Source organism: Stegostoma tigrinum, chromosome 8, assembly GCF_030684315.1.
Source record: "Stegostoma tigrinum isolate sSteTig4 chromosome 8, sSteTig4.hap1, whole genome shotgun sequence".
Lineage (NCBI taxonomy): Eukaryota > Metazoa > Chordata > Chondrichthyes > Orectolobiformes > Stegostomatidae > Stegostoma > Stegostoma tigrinum.
This window is the reverse complement of record NC_081361.1, coordinates 80,594,018-80,610,532: the sequence shown is the minus strand read 5'-3', so window position 1 is coordinate 80,610,532 and position 16,515 is coordinate 80,594,018. Positions and strand designations below refer to the sequence as shown.

Sequence of the window (16,515 nt, the reverse complement as noted above, 5' to 3'; positions counted from 1 at the left end):
CATGTACACCACGTCAACTGCCCTTTCCTCATCCACACGCTTGTTCACCTTCTCAAAAAACTCCAATGAGTTTGTGAGGCATGACCTGCCCTTGATGAATCCATGTTGACTATCTCAATCAAATTGTTGCTTGCTAGATGATTATAAATCCTATCCCTTGTAATCCTTTCCAAAACTTTTCCTACAACAGACGTCAGGCTCGCTGGTCTATAATTACTTGGGTCATCTCTACTACCCTTCTTGAACAAGGGCACAACATTTGCAATCCTCCAGTCCTCTGGTACTAAACCTGTAGATAATGATGATTCGAAGATCAAGGCCAAAGGCTCCGCCATCTCTTCCCTAACTTCCCAGAGAATCCTCGGAAAAATCTCATCCAGCCCAGGGAATTTATCTACCTTCACACCTTCTAGAATTGATAACACCTCTTCCTAACTAACCTCAACCCTTTCAATTCTAATAGCCCGCAACTCAGTCTTCTCCTCTACAATAGTCTCCTTTTCCTGAGTGAAAACAGATGAGAAATATTTGTTTAGCATCTCTCCGATCTCCACAGGGTCCACACACAACTTCCCACTTCTGTCTTTGACTGGCCCTATTCCTACTCTAATCATCCTCTTATTCCTCACATACCTATAGAAAGCTTTGGGGTTCTCCTTTATTCTACCTGCTAATGTCTGTTCATGTCCCCTCCTTGTTCTTCTTAACTCTCTCTTTAAATTCTTCCTAGCTAATCTGTAACTCTCCATCGCCTCATCTGAACCAGCTCATTTCAACGTCACATAAGCCTCCCTCTTCCGCTTAACAAGAGAAACAATTCCTTTAGTAAACCACAGTTCCCTTACCTTATCACTTTCTCCTTGCCTGACAGGGACATACCTATCAAGGACACGCAATATCTGTTCCTTAAACCAGCTCCACATTTCGACTGACCCCATCCCCTGCATTTTGCTACCCCATTCTCTCCTGAGTCTTGCCTAATCGCATTATAATTGCCCTTCCCCCATCTATAACTCTTGCCCTGTGGCATGTTCCTATCCCTTTCCATCATTAAACTAAACATAACCGAATTATGGTCACTCTCTCCAAAGTGCTCACCTACCACTAAATCAAATACCTGGCCTGGTTCATTACCAAGTACCAGATCCAGTGTGGCCTCCCCTCTTGTCGGACCTTCGACATACTGTGTCAGGAAACCCTCCTGCATACATTGGATAAAAACTGATCCATCCGACGTACTAGAGTTATAGCATTTCCAGTCAATGTTGGGCAAGTTAAAGTCTCCCATAATGACCACCCTGTTCCTTTCACTCCTGCCCAGAATCGTTTTGCCAATCCCCTCCTCCACATCCCTGAAACTTTGCAGAGGCCTATAAAAGCTTTCAGCAGTGTGACCTCTCCTCTCCTGTTTCTGACCTCAGCCCATACCGCCTCAGTAGACGAGTCCTCGCCAAAAGTTCTTTCAGACACCGTTATACTGTCCTTGACTAACAAAGCCACACCTCCCCCTCTTTTACCACCTTCCCTGATCTTTATGAAAGATCTGAACCCTGGAATCTGCAACATCCGTTCCTGAGCCTGCTCTATCCATGTCTCCGTAATGGCCACAACATCAAAGTCCCAGGTACCTATCCATACTGCAAGCTCACCTACCTTATTCCGGATACTCCTGGTGTTGAAGTAGACATACTTCAAACCAGCTTGCTGTCTGCCAGCACACTCCTGTGACAGTGAAATCCTATCCATGTCCTCCTTACTCTCATCCTCCTGTGTACTGGAACACCACAGTTGCCCATCCCCTGCTGAGCTAGTTTAAATCCACCCGAATAACACTAGCAAATTTCCCACCCAGGATACTAGTACCCCTCTGGTTCAAGTGGAGACCATCCTGTTTGTAGAGGTCCCACCTTCCCCAGAATGAGCCCCAATTATCCATGTACCTGAAACCCTCCCTCCTGCACCATCCCTGCAGCCACGTGTTCAGCTGATATCTCTCCCTGTTCTTTGCCTCGCTATCACGTGGCACGGGTAACAAACCAGAGATAACCACTTGTTCTCAGCTTCCACCCTAGCTCCCTGAAATCCTGCCTGACATCCCTATCCCTCTTTCTACCTATGTCGTTGGTGCCTATGTGGACCATGACTTGGGGTTGGTCATCCTCTCCCTTCAGGGCCCCAAAGACACGATCCGAGACGTCACGGACCCTGGCACCTGGGAGGCAACACACCAACCGTGAGTGTCTTTTGTTCCCAACAAACCTTCTATCTGTCCCTCTAACTACTGAGTCCCCAATGACTAACACTCTCCTCCTACCCCCCTTCCCTTCTGTGCAAGAGGGACAGACTCTGTGCCAGAGACCTGCACCCCAGTGCATGCCCCTAGTAAGTCATCCCCCACAACAGTATCCAAAATGGTATGCTTGTTTTTCAGGGGAATGACCATAGGGGATCCCTGCACTGACTGTTTTCTCCCCCTTCTAACAGTTACCCAGCTTTCTTCATGCTTAGGAGTAACTACTTCCCTGTAACTCTTATCTGTCAGGGACTCTGCCTCCCGAATGATCTGAAGTTCATCCAGCTGCCGCTTCAGTTCCCTAACGCGGTCTTGGAGCAAGAGTTGGGTGCACTTCACGCACATGTATTTGGATAGGACACTAGTGGTGTCCCTCACCTCAAACATCATGCAGGAGGAACATTCCTCTCCCTGCACTGCCATTCCTGCTAGTCCCCTTATGAGAAAGTTTTTAAAAAAAGAAGAGAAGCTTACCTGATTTGTGGATCCTCCTCATCCAGTGAGTTGTTTAATTGTCCACCACTATTCATGAGTGGATCGAGAGGGACTACAGAGATTAGGTCTGATCTGTGGTTGTGGGATTGCATAGCTCTGTCTGTCACTTGCTACTTGTGCTCTTTGGCATGAAAGTAGTCCTGTTTGGTGGATTCACCAGGTTGACACCTCATTTTTAGATGTACCTGGTGCTGCACTAGTCACGCCCTCCAGCACACTCCATTGGACCAATGTTGATATCCCAGCTTGATTGTTCTGGTACACTGAGGGATCTGCTGGGCCACAAGATTACTGTTTGTGCTGGAATACAACTCTGCTGCATTCCGTGGCCTACAGCGCCTCTCGGATGCCCAGTGTTGAGCTGCTAGATCCGTTCAAAGTCTGTCCTTTTTAGTACAGTGATAGTGTCACACAATGCAATGAAAGATATTTTCAGTGTGAAAGTGGGGCTTCATCTCCACAAGGGCTGTGCTGTGGTCACTTTTACCGATACTGTCATGGATACACGCATCTGGTGAGGATGAGGTCAGGTGTGCTGTGTTTAATATCGTTCAATGTCATATTTTGTTAGATAACGTTTCTGTGAAGTATCTTGGGACATTCTATTACATTGATAAAGAAATATAGTACTTTGGGGCAGGAGCAGATGAAATGGCCTTTTCAGCCTGCTCTACTATTCTACAAGAACATGGTTGATTTGATTTTGGTCACTTTTCTGTCTGCATTCCAGTACCCTTGATTCCCTTACCTATTAAAAATCTATCTAATCATCCTTGAACAGTTTAAAGACTCCGCCTCCATTTCCTTATGGGCAAAGAGAAGAAACAACTCTAAGGACACTTTGAAGAAAAATTGCTCCACATTTTCATCTTACAGGCACTTTGTAAATACAACTATTTTTTTGACATTTCTATTTCATATTACATTACCAAATGTGTTGTCTGTCCATTCAGAATCCCTAGCCTATAATTTAAAAAAAGACATATTCTGCTTTTCTATATGCTCAATGCTTGCCAATGAAAAACAAAATGTGATTATCTTTCTCATTGAGAACTCTTAGAGATAATTAATCCAGCTAATACAGTAGCACATGCAAATTGGGGTCTGACAAAAACTACAATAGTTATAAACTCATTATCATCAATTATTGTGCTCTTCCAAATAATGGACTTGAAACATTAACTCTTGTTCTCCCTTCACAGATGTTGCCAGAGCAACTGTGTTTTGCATCACTTCCTATATTAAATTTAGATGTTCAACATTTGCAATATTTTACTTTTTTATTATAATCAGTGATATCAGTCTTCAGAGTCAGTGGTAGTAGTCTTACCTGTAAATCAGCGGATTACAGATTTAACCCACATTCCAGATCCTTGAGCATATGAACAAAACTGATAATTCAGTACAGTACTAAGAAGGTCAGCACACCACAATTGGGGTCATGCATGTTGAGTGTTTCTGAAAGTTGTCATAGCGTCCATTGAATAAATGCAAGGTTATTGTTTTGCTCATCATTTATCTATCAACCACTCACGATAGGTTGTAATCTATTTTCTCATTGCAACAGTAACTGCACTTCAAACGTACTTAATTGACCGTGAAGTAGTTTGGGTTTAAATGCCAGTTTTTATTTTACATTGCACTTACAGTACTACCTTCACATGGTTATAATTTAAATTTCGAAATGGACAGGTGGAAGATCCCTCATCCTATCAGAGATCTTTCCTCTTGCCCTTTCCCCCCGCCTCTCCCTTCTCCTCTAATTCAATACTCGCACAAAATCTGTTACATGGCTAACTGCTGATGAAAGGCCATTGACATGAACTGTGAACTCTGTTTTTCTTTCCATAGAGGATGTCTGGCCCATTCAGCATTTCCAGCATTTTCTATTTTTTGGACTCATTTTTGTTATGATATAATGTACATGTACCTAAGGGTACAAATTTTAAACTTCTGTCAATCACCACTACCACACTACCTTGACTTGTATTCTAACTATAAGCAGGCAGTAGAAGTCATAATCAGATGTGCTATCTCTAACCTCCCAGTTAACTCTACCTATACATGGTCCTACTTTTAAGTAATGAACCCACACTATTGCCTCACTAATCCTTTGTGTGATTGGTGTATTTACATCAAAAAGAAGATTGTGATGATTCTTACATGTTGAACATAGTAGCTTAAACTTTTCATTCATGCCATTGTTTTAGGAGACCAGTAACACATGGACAAAAATTTATTCAAGGATCAGATCTACTGAAAGCACAATGCAGTAGCAAAGGGTATGCCTCAATGTTTCGGCTGGGATATTGTAAAGAAAATAAAATGTAGGAAGCACTTAGAAAATTCCCATGATTTTCCTTGTTTGAATGCCAGATGCAAAGGACAACTCAGGTAATGACTTTAAAGTTCTAAATCCTAACCTAGCGGCAGGGATTTGAACGACTTAAGGCAATAAGATAATAAGATGACAAAACGTGGGAGCAGAAGTAGCCCATTCAGTCCATCAAGTCTGTTCTGCCATTCAATGAGATCAAGGCTGATATAGTAATCCTCAACTCCACTTGCCTGCTTTTCTCCATAACCCTTAACCCTTCCACAGCACCACTAGCAATAGAAATCAAGTTGAGGAGACATCAGTTTTGGCAAATCCACGATTTGATAAGGTTGGTCAGTCTAGTCAGACCACATTTCTTGTTCAGTGGAAGAAGTATTCAGCAAATTAGTCCTACTGAACAATGCCTCAGTGAAGTATTTGGCTGGTCACCTCAACTTGAATTATATTGCTTGTGAAGCTCCGAAAGCAGCCAAACCCACAAAATTGAGAGCAGTGGTGACTGACTGGGTGCACCAGATTTCCATGCGTGACGTGCTTCGCAGCAGATGCCACAACTCTGCAACAGTTTTGCTGATGAAGTAAATTCGTGAAAAGTGTCCAGTCTATTTCAGATTAGCCTGGAAGTGGTAGAAAACTGAACAGTTTGAAGAACAGGTAAAGCAGGTCAGTTCATGCTGCTACTTTGCAATATGCACATGAATATTATTCTCCCTTAACAGGATGCTGCCATTAAACCAAAAAGATATTCTGCCAACCACACATATGAATAATATGATATATGAGTTTCATTGCTACTGTGATAATCTAAAGAGATTCTACAACTACAGTAACAACAAAAGAGCAAGTAGAGAGAGAATAGGGTCCCTTAAAGATCAGCGATGCTGTCTGTATGTGTTGAATCTCAGGTGATGGGAGAGATACTAAACTAATATTTTGCATCAGTTTTTACTATGGAGAAAGAAATGGAGGCTAGAAGACGCAGGGAAATAATTGGATTTTTTTTTAAAAAGATGCTCACAGAAGAAGTAGTGCTGGAGGTCTTCGAAAACGTAAAGGTAGATAAATCTTGAAGGCCTAATCAGATGTATACCAAGACATTTTGGGAAGTTAGGAAAAGAATCTCAGGGTAGCTAGCAGAACTATTTGTCTCATCTATAACCACAGATAAGGTGCCAGAGGTCTGAAGAGTGACTAATGTTGTGCCTTTATTTAAGAAAGGCTGTAAGGAGAAGCTTGAAAACTACAGAATGGTGAGTCTGACATCGGTGATGGGTAAGCTATTGGAGGTGATTCTAAAAGGTAAGAATTACATGCATTTGGGGAGGAAAAGACTGATGAGGGATAGTCAGCATGGTTTTGTGAGAGGGAAATCATGTCTCACAAATGTGATTGCGTTTTTGCCGAGGTAACCAGAAAGAATGATGCGGTCAGGGCAGTAGATGTTGTTTACACAGGCTTTAGTAAAAGCCCTTGACAAGGATCCACATAATAGACTAACTCATAAGGTTAGATCACATGGGATTCAGGGAGAGCTTGCCAACTGGATGCAAAATTAGCTTGATGAGAGAAGACAGAGAGTGGTGGTATTTTTCAGACTGGAGGCCTGTGACTAGTAGTGTTCTACAGGCATCCTACTGGGTCGACTGTTGTTTATCATTCATATAAACAATTTGGATGAGACTATAAGTGGCATGGTTATTAAGTTTGTGAATGATGCCACATTTGGTGGCATAATGGACAGTGAAGAAAGTTATCGAAGTTTACAAAGAAATTTTGACTAACTGGATCAAGGGCTAAAGAGTGGCAGATAGAGTTCAGTTTGGACATGAACAAGGTATTGCATTTTGGTAAAACAAACAAGGGCAGGACTTGTACAATTAATGGAAGGGCCCTGGGTAGTGTTTTAGAACAGAGAGGCCTAGGGGTTCAGGTTCATGATTCTTTCAAACTTACATCACAGTAAACAGGGTGGTTAAGAAGGCATTTCGCACACTTGCCTTCATTGCTCAAACCTTTGAGTGTAGGAGCTGGAATGTCATGTTGCGTTGTACAGGATGTTGGTGAGGCCTAATCTGGAGTGCCGCATACAGTTCTGTTCACCCTGTTATAGGAAAAATATTATGAAACTGGAGAGGGTTCAGAGACGATTTACCAGGATGTTGCTGGGAAAGGTGTGTTTGAATTATAAGGAGAGGCTAGACAGGCTGGGACCTTTTTCACTCGACCATCGAAGTTTGAGCAGTGATCTTGTAAAGGTTTGTGAATCATTTGAGGATTAAATAAGGTGAACAACATGGGTATTTTCCTTAGGGTGGGCGAGTTCAAAACTAGGGGATGTATTTTTATGGTGAGAGGAGAAAGTTTTGGAAAAGACATGAGGGGCGACCTTTTTACACAGAGAGTGGTTCATGTGTGGCATGAACTGCCAGAGAAAACAGTGAATGCAGATAGGGTTGCAACAATTAAAATACATTTGGATAAGTACATAAATAGGAAGGGTTTGGAGGGATATGGGCCAAACACAAGCAAAAGTGACTAGTTCACCTTGAGAACATGGTTGGAGTGGACTCGTTGGACGGAAAGGTCTGTTCCCATGCTGTATGACTCTATGACTTTTTTCACACTTTAAAAAGTGTAGTTTTTCAGAATTTGATTTTCTTGTGATTTGGTCATGATGGAAAAAAAATTAAATAAGAAACCATGTGACATTATGTCTCTTTTCAGCTGAGCTTAAGACTGGTTTCATATAATAGAATGCAATGCACTTGAATTGATAGAAATTATAACAGAATACCACAACAATTACCTGGAAGAGGGATCAAAGGAGTTGAAACATTGACTCTGCTTTCTCCCACAAATGCTGTCTGACCTACTGAGTTTCTCCAGAAATTTCTGTAGTTCTTTGTTTTATTTCACCAATGAGGTTGTGTTGGTTTCCTCTGTGTATATGACATTACTGTTACCATAGGAATAATAATGTCAGTCATCAATAAGTTGGGTTAATGAAGTATGACTCTAGGTTGTCAAAAATATCACAGCTGCAGTCAACATAATGTCACCTTTCCACTAAGGAGCAGGAATACATTGGTTAGGCATCGCTCAGAGGCCTTAAAATTATTTTACAATTCAGTAAAAGGATTATGACATTAAATTCTTCAAGGAATTGCTATTTGAATTTTGATACGGCATCACTGACTATATTTATAAATTATACAGTCTGATTTGAATGGGTTTATTTCTTTATTTTAACTAGTCATAACTTTCCACACTTTTAACTATTTAAATCTCCTACCACGCCACTGAATTTTAAAAGTATAGAGAATAATGCTAGCAATGGCAAAAGGTGACAGTCATCGCAAATAATGTTACAAACTGCGAATTGAAGATTAAATAATTATTCCCGAATTCTCCGTTACAATTTTTGAATCAATCACGAATATTGTTTAAACATTGCACATTCAAAACATGTTCAAACTATTAGCATTCTTTATTAAAGTCGTTTGTCCGGTTTTGGGCTGTTTGCAAAATAGCATTCATGTCATTGCGGAAGCAAACTCGGAGTGCTGCTAAGTATTCTCATACAGCAAAGTTATCATTTCTCAGAATAATTAGAATGAACAGTGAATTGTTTGATGGAATTCTACGTTTATAATTATATGAATATAACTGTTTATAAACTTTTATGGGGCTATTTTCACGGTCATTCTTACGCTTCCTTTGTGGGACTGAAATGAGGATTATGGTTTATTAATACCGAACACGAGCGTGCTGCATGTTTCATAAATCATTCAGTGCCGGCCAACAAATAGTTTCATGAAAACGAAGAAATTTAGATTCGGTTTTACATTGCTAAGCATTATTGCATGCCACGTTCTGATAGAACAATCGCCTTTTCTTGAAAATGATCACATGGTTATCTAAATGTGTTTTATTTTTATATGTGAAAATGTTCATTACCTCAAAGAGAGTACCGCCGTGTCCGACTCAGTTTTTCCTGCTTGGTCTATTTTCGCCCCGTTCACGACTGAATTGGTTCAAAGATCACAAACAGGTACAGATCAGCCTCGATGTCTGTAATGTGTACATATTGCTGCTTAAAACATCAAGAAGTTTGTTCTACTCACGCTTACCTGTGGACTTGGAACTCGTGTCGTCACCTTGGAGAAACCTCGCATCAGGTTTCACTATTGAGGCGAGGGCCTGGCACCAGAACAGATCCATTCGACCTCGGCAACTATAATTTACCTTCCTGAGTCAGCCTCGCAAACTAAAATAAGAAACTATCGAGGGGAAAGATCACTGAGTGCCCCCGAATGCACCCAGTCTTCAGTTTTCCCATTATTGTATCGAAATATGTTAAGAAAACAGCCTCTAAGTAACAGTCCTAAAGTTACCAATTCAGGTGCATAAGTCACAAAACTCTTGCACCCAAGTTGAGCAAGTTACAATGGAGGGCAAATGCAATGCTGTTTTATGAGAGAATGTATCTGTACTCAATTGGTGTTATGACCTTAATGAAGGTTCTTACGGAACGTGACAGTTTAGATGCAATAAGGCTGTCTTCCCTTATGCGACAGTCTACAAGAAAATGGCATAATCTCATTGTGAGGCTTTACCCAGTTATGACTGAGATAAGGAGGAATTTCTTCTGAGGGTGGTTATTCTGTAGAATAATTTGCCATAGAACACTGTGGCAGCTGTTTGATATGTACATTCAAGCTTGAGTAGACAGATTTTTAATCAGTAAGTGAACCAAGGGAAAAGGCAGGAAAATAGAGTTATCAGAACAGCCATGATCTCATTCAATGAGCTGAATGGCCTACTTCTGCACTTATGTCATATGGGCTTATTTAAAATAAAAAAAAGATAAACCAAAGTTCTGAGAAAACACTTCCAACGTAAAAGGCTTTGTAGACAGCATAGGGTTGTTAATGAGATAGGATTGATGCGGAATATGCAGCATCAATAATATGATTAAATTTTATACTTAGTTTGAGGGAGACGTTTGAGCCTAAGATTAGTATTTTAACTTTAAATATAAGTAATTATGAAGACATGAAAGCAGAGCTAGCTAAAGTGAACTGCCAAATTAAGTTCAAGTCTATATCAACAGAGGTAGAGTCATAGGCATTTCAATGGATACTTCAGAACATAACCAAATAGATAATTTTCAACAAGAAAGAAAAATTCCAAGGGAACTTACCATTTATGGTGAACTAAAAAAGTTAAATATCACTGTTTTAATAAAGCATATTATTGTGCAAAAATGAGTGGCTGATCAGAAAATTGGATAGTATCCAAGAGCCAGTGAAGAAATTGGGAAAGGTTAGAGTATGAGAGAAAGCTAGCTACAAAGATAAGAGCTTCTATCGATTTTTTCAAAAAGAATAATGAAGTGGTCCTACAGAAAGTGAGTCTGGAAAATTAATAATGGAAAATGAGCATATGACAGTTAAACTAAACATGTATTTTGTATTCTCTCTTCACTATGCAGGATTCAATATCCCAGAAATAACCACAAATCAAGAATTAGAAAGAATGGTGAAATTTCAAGAAAATTGCAGTCACCAGGGAAGCAGTACTGAGAACATTACTGGAATTGCAGGCTCACAGGACCAAGGTCCTTATGGACTTCATCCTACAGGCTTAAAAATTGACTTTTGAGACAGTTAATGTATGACTTTCAATCTTCCAAAATTCTCTTAATTCAAGGAATACTGTTAGATTTGAAAATAGTGAATGCAATTCCTTTATTCAAAACCAGAGACAAAACTCAGGAAGCATTTGTTTTAAGGAAGATGTTAGCTGCAACTATTAACGGTGCTACAGGAGGGTATTTAGAGGAGTTCAAGCTATTCACATAGAGCCAACATGGTTTTGTGAAAGGCAAATGATGTTTAACCAACTCACTGGAGCTCTTTAAAGAAGTAACATTTGTTTTGGATGAGGTATAATTGATGGATGTATGGTACTTGGATTTTCAGAATGTACTTGATAAAGTGTCACATCAAAAGTTATTGCAATAGATAAGAGGACATATATTAGCATGGAAAGAAGATTGGTTAGCGAACAGGACACAGAGAGTAGGCATAAATGAGTCATTTTGCATGATTGGTAGAGTAGGCCGAGGGACTGAATGGCCTACTCTCACTTCAAATTCATGTGTTTACAAAATTTAGAGTGATTTGACTGAAATTTTCAACTTATCAAAGGAGGCACAATGGGCAATCAAATAGCATTACCCGTGTCAACTTGCTCAGGTGGGTGGTGTAAGGGTCACTCAGGTCCAGATGTCATTACAGCTATGGTCTAAAAATAGACAAAATACAACCTTGAAGCACGGTGAAAGTGACTGCCCTTGACATTAAGGCAGCACTTGACCAAGTGTGGCATTAAGAAGCCCTAGCAAAATTGAAATAAATTGGCACTGGGGGGAATCTGTCCAATGGCTGGAGTAGTACTTAGTACAAAGAAAGACGTTGCTGGTTGTTTGAAACCAGTCATCACAATTGCAGGACATTGCTGCAGGGGTCCAGCAGCATTGTGCTTAGTCCCGATTATGTTCTGCTACTGCATGTATCACGTTTCCTCTACCATAAAGACTGAAGTTAGAATGTTCACAGACAATTGCAGACCAGTCAGTATCATTCACAACCCTTCAGATATTGAAGCAGTCAGTGATCACATGTAGAGTCATCGTGGTTACAACACAAAGGGAGGTCATTCAGCCCATCATGTGTGTGCTGGCTCTCTGTAAGATAAATATATCTCACGCCCATTGCTGTGCAAATGATTCAGAAATGCTGCCAGACCAGCTGAATGTCTCCAGCTTTTTCTGTTTCTTTTATAGATTTCCAGCATCTACAATACTTTGTGTTTATTTCCTCATGATGCTGCCATTATTGCCACTTGGTGACCTTAAGGTCTTGATTTTGCATTAATGGGAACAGTTTCTCCCTTTCTCAGTCCAGACTGCTCAAGATTTTGAATACCTACATACAAATCGTATTTCATCTTTCTCTTCTCCAAGAAGAACAGGCCCAGAATTTCTCCTATTCATCTATGTAACTTAAGATCTTCATCCATCTTGACAACCATCAGGGTTAGACAGATAAGGGAGATAAGGGGTAAGTAACATTCACACCATGCAACTACCTGAAATTATAGCCTTAATAATAAAGTATCTAACCATTTCTCCTTTGCATGGACTGGAATTATAGTTACAATCACCATGTCTATCCATCACATGGCCATTGAACCATGGATTGATAATAGCTTAAGTAACCCCTTTTAATTTCCAATAATCCAAGTTGAAATAGCCATCAGTCAAGCTTTTGTTTAAGCAGATGAATGCTAATTTATTACAAGCTATTTCTGAAGACATTTTAAGGATAAAGAAAAAGGGAATTACAGATAAAAACAGTACAGCTAAGAGAAAATAATATTTATAAAAATGTTCCACGTGTCTGTGGTATATCATTGGGGCCTGTTGCTCGAGGTCCTAATTGCTGAAGCAAAGAGGTTAACACTTGAACTCAGAACAAGCAGCTGCAATGGCTTCTGTGGTTGCAGAGTTGCTGTTTTCTTCTACAGCCGCACTAGCCAGACAACAGGTTTCAAGAAGACAATATTTCTTCTTCTCTACTAGATCTGTGACTTTGCATTTTATACCCTGCCACTTTTTCCTTCAACGTAACGGTATCTATTTTGCATTAACTTTTCCTCTTTTTCTTAACTCCCAAATCTGGAGTAGTTCTCAAAGTCTTTTCCTTGAAGTTCTGTACACTTACTGTTTCTGGCTAGATGTTCTAATATACCTCCAACGTTTAAAATGGTGATATATTAATTTAGAAGAATCAAAGATACTCCAAAGCAAAGTCAACTCTGGTGAGATTCTTTGAAGTTCTTTTCCATTCTCCAGTTTCTCTCCAAAGCTAGAATTTTCACACCTCCCTTGTCTGTCTGCAAAGACCATATTTTTCTGATATCCATGTAGAACTTGTAGCTGTATAGTCAGGTGACTTGTAGCTGTCTTTTTTTTAGTGTCTTGTGCTTGTTTGGAGTCAGATTAGTTTTTTTTTACAAAACATGTAATGTTATAGCTCTTTGTTCAAGACATTATCATCACTCAATGCTTTTACCATCACTTTTCTGTCTCTTACATTTGATTGAAGTCTAAAATGATTGAATAGATTAATAGTGTTAAGAGAGAAGGTCAAAAATTGAGAATTCTGAGCCAAGTAACTCATCTACAGACTCCCAGGTCTGTCTACCATCTAGAAGGTAGAGGTCAGAAGTCCACTTGCCTGGATGTGTACAATTCCAACAATGCTTGCAAAGTTTGACACCATCCAGAGCAAAGCAACCTCCTTAATCAGTACTCTATCCTTGAATACTCACTACCTCCACCACAAAGACACACTGTCAGTAGTTGACTGGTCCAAGGACAGAATTATATTTGACTTGAAGGGGAACTTGCAGGTGGTATTTTGCTAGTCTTGATCCTCAAGATGGTAGAATTATAGTTTTGAAAGTTAATTTTGAGGGATGTTTGATGAGTGTATTTCTGGGCCGGTATTGCTGTTCCTTCACCATTCTTAGGACAAAACCCGGACTTTCTATCCAATTGGCACTGGGGTCTAATTCCACCACATAAACTGCAACACTTTAGGGAGGTGGTTCATCACCATCTTCTCAATGGTAAATTGGGGATATGCAACAAATGTTGGCCTTGCCAATAGCACAAACAACCCGTGAATGAATAAAAAGAAAGGAGAGTGAAAATAGAGAGAAACTACTTTTGCTGCCTGGGGTATCTAGGACTTTGGGACATACTCTTCTTCATACAAAAGGTAGTAGAAGTTTCAAACTCTTCCTTTTTAAGCAGCATTTGGTGCTATATTGTTTGTTAATTTCATATTTGAGATTGGTAGAACTTTATTAACCAAAAACATTAAGGGATATGAGGCAAAGGCAAATAGGTGCATTTCAGCTTTAAACTCACTGAATGCTGAAACATGCTCAAGGGCTAAATTAGCTATTATGATCCTAATATTAGATTAGTTGTGGAAAATCATTGACACGATCGTACAAAAAGTGGAACATAAGTAGTTCACTCAGGTCTTTGAGCCAGCTGTGCTATTAAATAAGATGTGCCATAAAGCCATGAAATATTGCAAAACATTACCCCAACAAGGAGAACAAAGGTAGGTGCTGTGATTGTTAAATGCCAAGACTAAAGGGTCACAGACCACTTGGGCCAATTTGCACCATGTGCCATAAAGGTTACAGTCCTACCTTGACACGTGCCAGTGGAAAGAATTAAGTAGCTGTTGTACTCTTAACTGGATTTCTCAAAACTACTTTCATATGTATGCATGTTTCTTGTGAAGCATTACCTTTCATGTCAGAATTCTTACATAACATTCAAGACTCCTATTGAAAGGCTGAATGATAAGAATGGAAAGACATAAGGTTTGGAATAACCTAGACAGTCAAAACATTTACAAGAATTCTTTCCACTTCATGTGGGAGAAAATCATTCATAATTCCAGACAGTATCATGCAAAGTATAAGCACTACAAACTCATGATGAACATACCATGGATTTCCCATGAAGCAACTCAAAGACTGTCAACATCAATGCAAATCATAATGTGCCTTGACACAATTAGAATGGGAACAGGCTCATGTGGACTACAAAGACAAGTATGGATCTGTTGGATTGAATTTTGTGCATGTAGATTGTTCGAACCATGATTAAATGTACATTTTATAGGGCACAGAGCAGAAGAATTTCTCAGGGTGTGGAATGGGCATTGAAGATGATAGAAATGATAGATTGACAGCGTGAGATTCAGATTTAAGTGATTGTGTGCAGGATAAACCCAACAGAGCACTTGGGCTGATTAGTGATAATGGGAACTGCAGATGCTGGAGAATCCAAGATAATAAAATGTGAGGCTGGATGAACACAGCAGGCCCAGCAGCATCTCAGGAGCACAAAAGCTGATGTTTCGGGCCTAAACCCCTCTCTGATGAAGGGTATAGGCCCGAAACATCAGCTTTTGAGCTCCTGAGATGCTGTTGGGCCTGCTGTGTTCATCCAGCCTCACATTTTATTAACTTGGGCTGATTAATCTGTTTCCAGATCAGTTTCAACCTTGATGTCATGCTACACAGTGTCATTTGTTGCAGTGTAAAGTCTCGTGCCAACTTGACTTTCACCACCTGAGGGTCAGAGTTGCCTGATGTTATCTCTGACATCAGAGCAGATTGAGCCATAAAGGGGGAAGCTGCCTTCAAAATACAGAGGAAGTCTGAAGAAGGGTCTACGTCTGAAGCATCAGCTTTCCTGCTCCTCTGATATTGCTTGGCCTGCTGTGTTCATCCAGCTCTACACCTTGTTATCTCAGATTCTCCAGCATCTGCAGTTCCTACTATCTCTTCCAAATACAGCATTCAGAGATGTCAAATGCAGGAAATGGAAATAAACCAGTACAAGGGACAGAGCAACGACAGTCGGTGGGGAATGTGTAACGTACTGCTGCACTAAGATACAAGGTCCCCCTTCTTTTATCCTCCAGACACAGACAGAGAGGTGAAGGGGGTACAACTTTCATCTTGCCCCTCAAAAAGATGGCGTCTACCAGCTTTCACTAGCCCTATGCGTGGTAGTGCGGGGCGGCCATTTATTTCATAGGCTGAGCCCGTGCAGCAAAACAACCAACTTAGCCCCATGGAATCGCGCATTGCTAAAGGACCAAGACCGACCACCTCCTGACTGTTGCGAAGAGGACATCGCGCTGAAAGGCTAACATCGAGCAAAGACTGACGTTATGGTGAACAAGCTGGCGATCTGAGCCGGGTGGGAATAACGGGGTCGAGGGCGGGGTCTGAAAAGCACGTGCAATGGTGTTTTTTCGGGTTGGGAGGAGGGTACTTGAATTTGTGGGCGGGGCTTGATGGGGGCGGTGTCTCGAGGTGAAGCGGTGATGGGACGTTTTGTGGGAGATGTCGGTGTTGTGGGCGAGTCTAGAGTTTATGGGGCGGTGTCTCGGGTCTACGGGCGTGGTCTAAGCAATATGGTGCGGTTTCGGGGCGACGGGCGAGGTCTCCGGTCTGTGGGCAGGGTCTCGGGTCCACAGGCGCAGGCTCGGGGCTGTGGGCGGGATCTCGCGTCAGTGGGCGTGGTCTGATGCAGTTTGCAGACCGAGTCTTTGTCGGTTGGCGCAGTCTCGAGTCTGTTGTGGGCGTGCTCTCCAGTCGGTGGGCGAGAGCTCGGGTCTAAGGGCGGGCCTCGCGTCAGTGGGCGGGGTCCCAGAGCTATGGGCGGGACTTCAGTTCATGAGTGTCAGCTGACTGTCGTTGCGAGGCGTGGTGTCACTGG

The 16,515-nt window shown here is 41.0% G+C and overlaps 1 protein-coding gene across 6 annotated transcripts in view; it reads right to left on the bottom strand.

Moving 5' to 3' along the window:
- Nucleotides 1–9,368, bottom strand: part of frrs1b (ferric-chelate reductase 1b) — a 56,677-nt gene extending 47,309 nt beyond the window's left edge. For 2 of the 6 annotated variants that reach the window (XM_048538662.1, XM_048538663.1), the window contains exons 1-2: nucleotides 9,257–9,368; nucleotides 9,084–9,150 (exon numbers count right to left, since the gene is read on the bottom strand). In XM_048538662.1, the coding sequence (XP_048394619.1) occupies nucleotides 9,084–9,150; nucleotides 9,257–9,347 (158 nt within the window). In that variant the 5' untranslated portion in view covers nucleotides 9,348–9,368. The other 4 variants (XM_048538665.1, XM_048538666.1, XM_048538668.1 and 1 more) reach the window with 3 other exon arrangements.
- Between the last annotated feature and the right edge of the window lie 7,147 nt (nucleotides 9,369–16,515).